A 10902-nucleotide genomic window follows, 5' to 3' on the forward strand; every position below is an offset into this window, starting at 1 on the left:
GGGGGGGGGGGGAGTCTCCTGATTCTTAAAAAGGTGGAGGGAATCTGAGCATCTGTGGCATACATTATACTATATCGTTTTTTACTGAGGTAAAGTTCACATCACATAAATCCAACCGTTTTTAAGTGAACAATTCAGCGATTTAGTATGTTCACTAGGTTGTGCAATCACCACCTTTATATAGTTCTGAGACATTTTCGTTTCCCCAAACAGAAAACCTGTACCCATTAAACAGTTGTTTTTCACTCCCCTTTTCCACTTTCTAGCCCCTGTCTGGATTTTCCTATTCTGGATATTTCACATAGATGGAATCCTCCAATATGCAACCTTCTGTGTCTGGCTTCTTTTAATGAGCATAATGTTTTCAAGGTCTGTCCATATCGTAGCATGTATCACTACTTCATTTTTTAAATGGCTGAATAATATGCCATTGTACGGATAGACTACATTTTGTTATTCATTCGTCCTTTAATGAGCGTGTAGACTACCCTCCTCTTTTGGCCACTGTGAGTAGTGCTACTGTGAACATGCATGTATATGTGTTTGTTTCACTACCTGGCCAGAGTTCTTTTTAATATATACATAGGCATGGAATTATGGGGTCATATGATAATTCTTTGTGTTATGTTTTGAGAAACTGCAATTTTTTAAACTTTCTAACCGGAAAATTAAATACATAAACCAAATGATTCAATTACTTAAGCTCTCCCTTTGGTTTCTCAACACGCTTGGAAGAAAAACCAAGATTTAAGTCTAGCTTAGAAGGCACTCCGCTTGATCCATGGGCTCATCTTCTCTCCCTCAGCCTCATCTTTTACTACTGTTTCCTTCTCTCACTCACTCCATGTCTGATGGTCTGGGAGTCTCTGCCCTTAAGTCTCTCTCAGCCAGGAAAGCTCCTACACCTCAGATTTCCATGCAGCTGCCTTTGCCCTTCAGGACTCAGATCAAACATCTGTTCCTTAGTGAGAATTTCATCAGGAAAAACTGTGAAAGAGTTTTCTGAATATGTTAATTAGCTTCATTTAGTCTACCCACAGTGAATACATGTATCAAAACATCATGTTGTACACCATAAATATACAGAATTTTTATTCGTCAATTAATAATTAAGAAATTCTTGAATGTCTTTGCAGTGGAATGTTGGGCAGTGTCTAGCAGACCCTTCAGGAACTATTTATTTGGTTATCTCCGACTAGGCTATTTTATGACTCTGTAGATACAGAAGTTAACCTGTAGAGAACTGACAGTAATGCAGTTATTTTCTGTCCATAGCTAAGCAAACAATTACTGTTCATGGCAATGCAAATTATTTGTTACTTACAGCATATAAATACCTGTAGGTCAAATGCTCATTTGAACCATGTTAACATCTTATTGGTTCTCTCATTAGTTAATACGTTAAGTAAAATCTTTGACATGTGAAAAAAAAATTTCCAACTACGTAATCTAAAGTAACCCCATGTCCCTCACTCTCTTACTATCTTGTTTCCTTCTTAGCATTTACTACCTGCAACAATCCTAAACTTTTGTGGTTTTTAACTGTGGTAAGATATACATAAAATTGACCATCTTAACCATTTTTTTCTTTTTGGCAGCTGGATGGTACAGGGATTGAACCCTGGACCTTGGTGTTATCAGCGCCATGCTCTAACCTACTGAGCTAACTGGCTAGTCCTCATCTTAACCATTTTAAGTGTATAGTTCAATGTGTTAAATACATTCACGTTGCTGTGAAACCTTTACCACCACTCATCTCCAGAACTTTTAATCTTGTAAAACTCAAATTCCACATCCATTAAACACTAAATTCCCTATTTGCCCTTCCCTCAGCTCCTGGCAACCATCATTCTACTTTCCATCTCTATGAATTTTCTTATTGTGGGTACCTCATATAAGTGGAATCATACTTTTGGGTCTGGGCTTATTTCATTTAGCATAAAGTTTTCAAAATTCACCCATGTTGGGCATGTATCAGAATTTCATTCCTTTTCATGGCTGAATAATATTCCATTGCATATATGTAGCACATTTTGTTTATCCATTTATCCACTGATAGACATCTGGGTTGCTTCCATCTGTCAGCTATTATTGTGAACGATGCTGCCATGAATATGGGTATACAAATATCTCTTTGAGCTGTTACTTTCAATTCTTCTGGTCTATACCCAGAATGAAATTGCTGGATCATACAGCAATTCTGTTTTAAGTTTTTTGAGCGTAAGCCTTTGTATGTTATCTCTCCATCCTCCCCAACCAACTAAAAAGTAAGCTCCAGGGTACCAGGCACCTTTCCTCTATCTCCTATGTCCCTGTATCCCCAGCATCCAGCAACACACTCAGAACACAGTGAAATTCATTGATTGAATAAATACCTGGTCATCAAGCCATGATCTTAACTGCTGTCAGGAACTGCTTCTCTACCAACTAGCTTGCCTATAAGAGAAGCAAGTTTGTATCTCAAAAGACAATTGCTAGGGACTTACCCAATTATTTGTAGACTAGACTTGGGGTGTGCAAAGGCTGAACACAGCTTCACCATTCCTGCAGGACTGAAGTTATTCCGCACCAGATTTAGACTGGTCAGGTGCCGGTTGCAGGAGAGGGCCAATGAAAGCGTCTCACAGCAGTCAGAAGTTAATTCACATGCCTCCAACCTGTAGGGACAGACACCCAAGAAATAACCTCAAAGATCAATGATAGATCCTTCATTCAACCCATGTGAATTTTACCTGATGTTAGGGGGGAAAAAATAAAGAGTGTTGGGCTCCACCCCCAGAGTTTCTAGCTCAGTCGTTCTGGGGAGGGACCTGAATATTTGCATTTGTAACAAGTTCCCAGGTGATGGCACTGCTGTCGGTTCTCACTTTGAGAGCTGCTGGGTGACTCAAGTTATAGCTGTGGAAAAAATAAAACAAAGGCTGAGAGAGTCTGTAACAAGGGAATGTAACAAGGAACATGGAGAAAGACTTGCTGGGAAAGTGACATTGAACCAAAAACTGAAAACTGAGGAGTGAGCTATGTGAAGGGAAGATGTACTGATACACAGATATAAGAAACTGTACATACACCACCCTTGTGGGAAAAAGTGGGGCACATCTGAGAAACAGAAAGATGACTAGATGACCAGGGCAGTCAGAGATAGTATTAGAGGAAGCTGGACATGTTAGGTCATATTAAGGATTTAATACTAAGAATAATGGAAAGCCAAAGAACATCATTAAGCATAGTAATGGTGGTGGACAGTAGTGTTCTGGTATTTCCAGAGGTGCATGTTGAGGTCCAGATGGTCCCCAACTTACAATGTTTCAACTTAGACTTTTCAGCTTTGTGATGGTGTGAAAGAGATGCATAGTCAGTAGAAACCGTATTTCAAGCACCCGTATAACCATTCTGTTTTTCACTTTCAGTGCACTATGCAATAAGTTACACGACATATCCAACACGTTATTATAAAACAGGTTTTGTGTTAGATGATTTTGCTTAACTATAGGCTAATATAAGTGTTCTGAACCTGTTTAAGGTGGGCTAAGCTAAGCTATAATGTTTGATAGATTAGGTGTATTAAGTGTATTTTCAACATATGATAATCTCAGCTTCCAACAGGTTTATCTGGATACAACCCCACTGTAAATCAAGGAACATCTGTATTTTTAGAGATGCATGTTGAGGTATTTTGAGGTGGAATATCAAAATCCATAACTTTATGAAATAGTTCACCAGCTAGAGCAAAACACTGATGATTGTTTAAACTAGACGGTGAGTGTATACGTTTTGAATATCCTAATAATTCTAGATTTTGTGTATTTTGGAATTCTTATGATAGAGTAAAAAGTTTATGAGTGTAGCTCAAGTTGTTTTAGCCACTTATAGCTTGATGATGAAATGAGATTGAATGAAATCTTACTTTTTGGTTTTGCTAAAATATTATGCAAGTATTTATAAAGACAGAATATCCAGTTGAGAGGCTGAGGCAGAGGCAAGGGGGAGATAAATCATGCTATAAGCTGCTGCATGAACAGGTGATTGCATGATCCCCAACATGGATAAAATTAGCCTCTGGTTAACATGGGTGAAGTTAACTAATGTAGGGATGCTTCCTTCATTGCTACAGAAGGAAGGGCATGTCAGTGCAGATACTAGCCGGTCTCTTGGTAGGAAGTTTAGAGCCTTCCTATTAAATGGTTTTATATTTATTTGAGGGGAGTGGGGTCATTTATTAAGTGCCAGGGAGAACAAGGTAGGTCCAAAAGTTTCCAAAGAATGGAGATGGTTTGAAATCATTCTTTCAGGGAGTGGGGAAAACAAGTTAACCAGAAAAATGTAATACTGGCGAGACAGAAATTTACATCAGTCACTACTGACTACACATGATTATCAACTTACCCTTGTGTTTTTTTGTTTTTGTTTTTGTTTTTGATCCTGCAGTTCTCAGCTACCTAAGTGCAGGTGCTGGCAAATTGGACTCACTGAAGCTCGGAATATTTGCAGGTGGATACACCCAGTATAGAAGGCTGGAAACAACTAGTCTACTTTCTGTCTCTTTGGATTAGAATATTCTGAAACCACTAGTCTACTTTCTATCTCTTTGGATGAGAATACATCTTATACAAACAGAATTACACCCCATGTGACATTTTGTGTCTGGCTTTTCACTTAGCGTAATGTTTTCAAGGCTCATCCATGTTGTAGCACATATCAGTGCTTCATTCGTTTTTACAGCTGAACCATATTCCTCCGTATTGAAGCACTCTGCTTTAACAAGTCCATGGGTGATTCTGATGCTCGTTTCGAGAACCACTAGTGTAATCACTTGCTTTTTGTTCACCTTTCTCACTAGATCATATATGCCCCCATGCCAAGGTCTTATTCACTTCCATACTTCTACCATTTAGCACCATGCCTAGCCCGCAGAGGTTGTTCAGTGAATATTTGAGGGCTTTCTTTTTTTTTTTTTTTTTTTTTTAAAGATGACCGGAAAGGCGATCTCAACCCTTGACTTGGTGTTGTCAGCACCACGCTCACCCAGTGAGCCAACCGGGCATCCCTATATGGGATCCAAACCCGGGGCCTTGGTGTTATCAGCACCGCACTCTCCCGAGTGAGCCACAGGCCGGCCCATTTGAGGGCTTTCTACCTTTAGACCTTGTTCTCAAGCATTTTCTGTTTCATTCACCTCATACATAGATGCTGAGTTGGAATTTATAGCCAGATCTGTTATTCTACCAAGACTCTATTTTGTCTAACTTGATAGAGAGTCATGAAAACCAGAACATCCTCCTTGTTGAAGCAATTTCATGCTTGGGTCCCCCTTCCTCTGAGCCTGGCCCTCAAAGAGGTGATCCCAGGAAGTTACCCGAGTCTCCTCAGAGAACTTTTCCTTTGCTTCAATCCCTCACACAACTCTGCAACCCCACTGTCACCCAGGGCATTGGCGGTGAGATCCAAGCTCTTCAGGTGTTTGCTTTTGGCAATCACACAGGACAGACTCTCACAACAAGCAGCAGTGAGATGACACTTCACCAATCTGCAAGAGACCCAGGAGAATAAATTTATATCTTTTGAGGAAAGTATTACAGTGGGATAATATTCAAAAAATGTTAATGAGAATTTCGTTTTCTTCCTAACTGGTCACCTTTCTGCCCATTCCCGTAAACGGCTTAGACTAGGTGGCATCCATTGGCTCAGGAGAGGGAAGATAGTGAAGGGTGGGGAAATGCTGGATGTAGCTCAAGGTTTTTTTGGAAAAAGAAATGAGCACATCAGAGCTTGCTCCACACCTGGAGATGGGGTCAAGAATTTCCGTGGCGGGGAGGGAAAGACAAACAGAAAAAGCACAAATGGGTAGCAGTTGGTAGATCCCTCGAGAGGCAGAGAAAATGTGACAGAAGTTACTGAAACGCTAATAGTGTCTGGGATCCAAAAAGGAAGGGGTCTTGTGCTGCTTTTCCCAGGCAGAACAGGGGAAGTTGAAGGTAGAAATGGTCCCCAACATAATAGCTAAATGTGGCTGAAACAGCTTCAGAGTTCCATATCTTTAAGTAAACTAAAACTCCCATTGGCGCTGAGGAGTCCATCCTCAGGAGGCATTCGGGTGGAGAGTGAGAAAGGACTCAGTTGCAAGGATTGACACCTGAAGGTATGGTGGAGATGACAAAGTCTTAGATAAATGCATAGATGATAAGGACCATATATTCTCCTTGCACTTAAATGCAATTCCAAAGAAACATCTCCAGTTGACAGAGATTAAATTTCACACAATGCAGAAGTAGGGCTTGAAATGCCAATTGAAAGAAATAGAGGAATAATACTCAGGGGCACTCAGAAGCTTGTGAACTATGATCTATGCTTTATTTTGTTATAGGGAAGGGAGAGATCTCCAAATGGCCCCAATTTTAGGTCCCTTAATTCTAACTTTGTAATTGACAAGAAAATGCTACCAAGTATACAATGATGTATAAGGTACTCATGACCAAAACACTAGACATAAGTGGAGTGCCGAGCTTTAGAGAATTTAAGTTACCATACACCATGAAATGAAATACTGTACCATGCTTTGTTTACTCTTATGATCTACATATCCTCAAGGACAGAACATGACACCAACACCAAGATTTTGGGTTGTTGGGATTCTAGTTCCCCACTGGATATAATTGGTGGTGGTGGTAGAACTACATGAGATTAGACATACAAAATATTTAGAGTCCTGTGCTTGCCACATGGTAAGAATGCATTAAGTACTGACTACTAGGATACCTTTTTTGTAAAACATTAAATGCACTTATGCATCTAGGAAAAAGAGTCCCAGGAGACATTCACCAACATACTAACAGTAGTGACAGCTTAATTGTGAGAGACATATTTCTGCTCACTGAGATTTTTTTAAGTTTTCCACAGTCTGTTTAGTGATGGAATACCCCTATTAAATAGAAACACTTCAACATGGGGAGGAGAAATTTGAGCCCCAGATGAAAAGAGATCAAGTGATTTATAAGCATTCCCTTCCCCACACACAGATGAATAGCTGAAGATTACGTTAGGGCAAGAAGAGCTCCTCTGAGGAGTGAAGAGATTTTAACAATCACGGGTGACTCAGAATTTATAGTTCCTGCCATGGGGCTCTTAGTAATTTCTCTGCTCTTCCCACACTCATTATGGTGTCGACACACCGACTTACCAAGAGTACCCACTGGAAAAACAAGCATCAGGTGACCCTCAAACTAATTTTTGGTTCCAGTCTCCCCGTTCATATATTTCTTGAATTTCTAGGAACCCCAGACCCCAATACAATAGGGTTGATCCCAAACAACTATGAGAAACTTACTCTAGGTCCTGGAGCTGACAAGATGGGTCCCTCATGACCTCGCAGAGAAGTTTCATCCCACTGTCTTCCAAGGGGTTCATGCTAAGGCTCAGATGTGTCAGACGTGTGTTACCCATGAGTGCAAGAGCAAGAAAACCACAGCCCGGTACGTCGAGGTTGCACTGGTTTAGCCTGTGACAAGCACACAAGGGAAAGAGGAAGGTCAAACTTGTTCCTTGGTGTGACCTTGGGTCAGCTACTACTTTCTCTCCGTCTCAGTTTTATCCTCTGTAGGAAGGAGGTCATATTCGTATTTAAGATGGTTGTTAGGCTTAAATGACAGAATGATCATAAAATACTTGGCGCAGTGACTGGCATAATGCACTTGCTCGATGCTATTCAAGATTTTCTGAACTTTTCTTTATATTCACCGTATGTTTCCTATGGCTGCTATAACAAATGATCACAAAATTAGTTACATAAAACACAAATATATTATTTTACAGTTCCGGAGGTCAGAAATCTAACACAAGTCTCACTGGTCCAAAAATCAAGGTATCAGCAGGGCTGTATTTCTTCTGGAGGCTCTAGGGGAGAATCTGCTTCCCTGCCTTTTTCATCTTCTAGAGGCTACCCACGTCCCTTAGCTCCTGCCCTCTGTCCCCGCAGCCTGCAATGGCATCACTCTGACCTTCCTTTTCACATCTCCTGCTCCAATCCTCCTCTGTTTTTTTTTTTCCCTTATAAGGACTTTTATGACGACACTGGGGTCACCCAGATAATCCACCCAGGATAATCTCCCCATCTCAAGATCCTTAATTAAATCTACAAAGTCTTTTTCGCCATATAAGGTCACACATTCACAGGTTCCAGGGATTGGGATGTGGACAGCTTTTGTCATGGGGGGGCCCTATACTACCCACCATGTTCAGTATCTCCCCATAACTCATTCACTTGGGAACCTTGTTATAGCCTTTAACAGAATATCTGTTACATTAAGGTTATAGTCTCTAACTGAATTTCTGGCTACAGGTATACCACTAATGCACATAATTTTTTGTTTATATGAAGTTGTTGTTAGACTAACAGGTTAATGGGGATGGATGGCAGAAAGCAAAGTAACCCTAAGGCAGAGTAAGCTTATGGTATTGAACAGGAGTAATAAAAATTTCTCATTCTCACTGTCAAACCAAAAATTTATGATAGAAGAGTAATTTGGCAACACAAGAAATCAGTTTTTTTTTTTTCCTTTGTCTTTTTTCGTGACCGGCAACGGATCGCAACCCTCAGTGTTGCACCCGCACCTCGCTTTGCCAGTGAGTGGCCGGTCTGTATGTGGGATCCAAACCCGCGGCGGGAGCGCCACTGTGCTCCCAAGCGGCGCACTGTAGCAGTGCGCCACCGGGCCGGCCCCGAAATTAGTTTTTAAAATGGTTATGTGGACACCTTGTGCTCCTTGGAGTCATGCAACACACAGTCTGTATGACTGTGGCTGTACGTCACTCTTACCTCCACCTGAAAATCTCATTCTCTCTCTCAGACCAGAATTTATGCTATGTAAAAATAGGGACCACATCCACGGTTTGTCTCTATATCACTAGTAACTAAGAGTGTTTACTTAATAAATACAATTGATCCTCATTATTTATGGATTCTGTACATATACAATTTCCTACTTACTAAAATTTATTCGTAATACCAAAAATCAATACTAATGGCACTCACGGTCTTTCTTGGCCATGCATGTGTACAGAGTAGAGAAAAATTTGAGTTGCCAGTGCTACATATTTTTCCCAGTTGAGGTTGAAATTGTCTGAGCTCTTACACTGTAAACAAGTACATTTAGGTATATTTAGTGCCATGTTTGTCAAATTTCTTTGCTTTTTGTTGGTGATTTTGTAGTTTAAGATTGCCCCCAAGATTAGTGTGACAGTGCTTTCTAGTGTTCCTAAGCATGAAGAGATTGTAATGTTTCTTACATATGTTAGATAAGCTTTGTTCAGGCATGGGTTACAGCACTGTTGGTCACAAGTTCAATGTTAATGTACCAACATGTATTAAATAAAGTGTCATTAAATAGAAACATGCAAAACAAGGTTAAGTATTGATCAGTTGATGAAAATATGACTGGAGGCTCATAGGAAGTTAACCCTGTATCTTCCTGCTATGATTTGAATGTCTCCTCCAAAACTCACATTGAAACTTAATCCTTAACGTGGCAGTATTGAGAGGTGAGGACTTTATGAAGTTATTGGGTCATAATCCATGAATGGATTAATCAGTTCACGGATTAATAGGTTATCACAGGAGTAGAACTGGTGGTTTAATAAGAGGAGGAGTGAGCCCGTGAACTCGCTCTTTTCCTTGTTGCCATGTGATGCTCTGCACCACCTCAGGACTCTGCAGAGTCCCACCAGCAAGAAGTCCCTTGCCAGATGCACACCCCTGACCTAGGACTTCCCAGCCTCTAGAACTATAAGAAATAAGCCTTACATCTCTTTTCTTTATCAATTACCCAGTTTTAAGTATTCTGTTATAAGCAACAGAAAAAGAACAAAGACACTCCCCACTACCCCTAGGGGCAATGACTCAGTATTGGCTAAATCAGTGTTCAAGGGTGACTTTGTAGAACACATGACCTCAAATTATGACAATCGACTGTATTTGAATAAATGATGGCTTCCTGCTGTAAGAAAACACAAAAGCAGAGGTAGAATTTTTCAAGGAAGAGTGAAATCCAGGAGATAATTAATAGGGATAAGATATATCAATCCCTTTATTGTAAAATTTCCATGCTTCCTTACTGCTTTGTGCTTTGAGAGCTACAACACACTATTTGTTAGAAAACTATGAAGTCCTCACAGGGAGGCGAGTCAGACTCACATCAGCCTCTGTAGACTACAGTTGGGAAGTTTTATGGATCGACACAACAGATTCACTCCTTCATTCCCCAGGTTGTTGTTTGATAGGCACAGGTGTGTCAAGCTCTGGTTGCTGACGAGGGCTGAGGCCAGAACCTGGCAGCCAACAGCTGTGAGACCACAGTTCTCCAGTCTGCAAAAAGAGAGCAACCAGAAAGGAAATGAGGTATATTCTTAAATTTTCATCTCTCCTTCCTAAGAAAAGGAAAGAAACAGCACTCCCATAGTTGACACGTCCTTGCAGATATAATAAATAATATTACATCATGTCTGCCTTTAGCTTGCAAACAATTCCAGTGCTTCAGCCCCCAAATAATACTCTAAATATCATGGGTGACTGGATCTCCCATCAATGACAATGGGAAACTAATGGGCAACATGAATCTGCTCTCAGCTTGGCTATTTTCAGTCTTCATGTATCCTATGGTGTAAGGCCTTGCTAAAGTGAGTGATTTTCCTATTTACAACTACAACATTTAACGCATCATAAACCTTAGACATAAACTAGATACTCCATCTGTTTTTCAAAGCTGAAGAAGCATTTTATGTGGCTTTGAGATGATTCAAAACTCGTACATAGTTCGCTACATGAGTGACATGTTTTGCTGAGACAAGAACTTGGAGTGTGCTCTCCCCTTCCCTCAAGAATGTGACATCAGCCTAATCAGACTCCAGACA

General features: G+C 40.4%; 1 protein-coding gene across 1 annotated transcript; it reads right to left on the reverse strand.

The window, feature by feature from the left end:
• Positions 1 to 2486: 2486 nt before the first annotated feature.
• On the reverse strand, positions 2487 to 10357 carry LOC103583001 (NACHT, LRR and PYD domains-containing protein 5-like; the record flags this gene model as incomplete). The annotated part of the gene is made up of 4 exons (XM_008564433.1): positions 2487 to 2657; positions 5357 to 5527; positions 7325 to 7495; positions 10187 to 10357. Coding segments are annotated over 4 exons (684 nt in total), but the record flags the coding sequence as incomplete, so codon positions are not given.
• Positions 10358 to 10902: the final 545 nt, after the last annotated feature.

The sequence above is a fragment of the Galeopterus variegatus genome, unplaced genomic scaffold (genome assembly GCF_000696425.1).
Source record: "Galeopterus variegatus unplaced genomic scaffold, G_variegatus-3.0.2 Scaffold18916, whole genome shotgun sequence".
Taxonomy (NCBI): domain Eukaryota; kingdom Metazoa; phylum Chordata; class Mammalia; order Dermoptera; family Cynocephalidae; genus Galeopterus; species Galeopterus variegatus.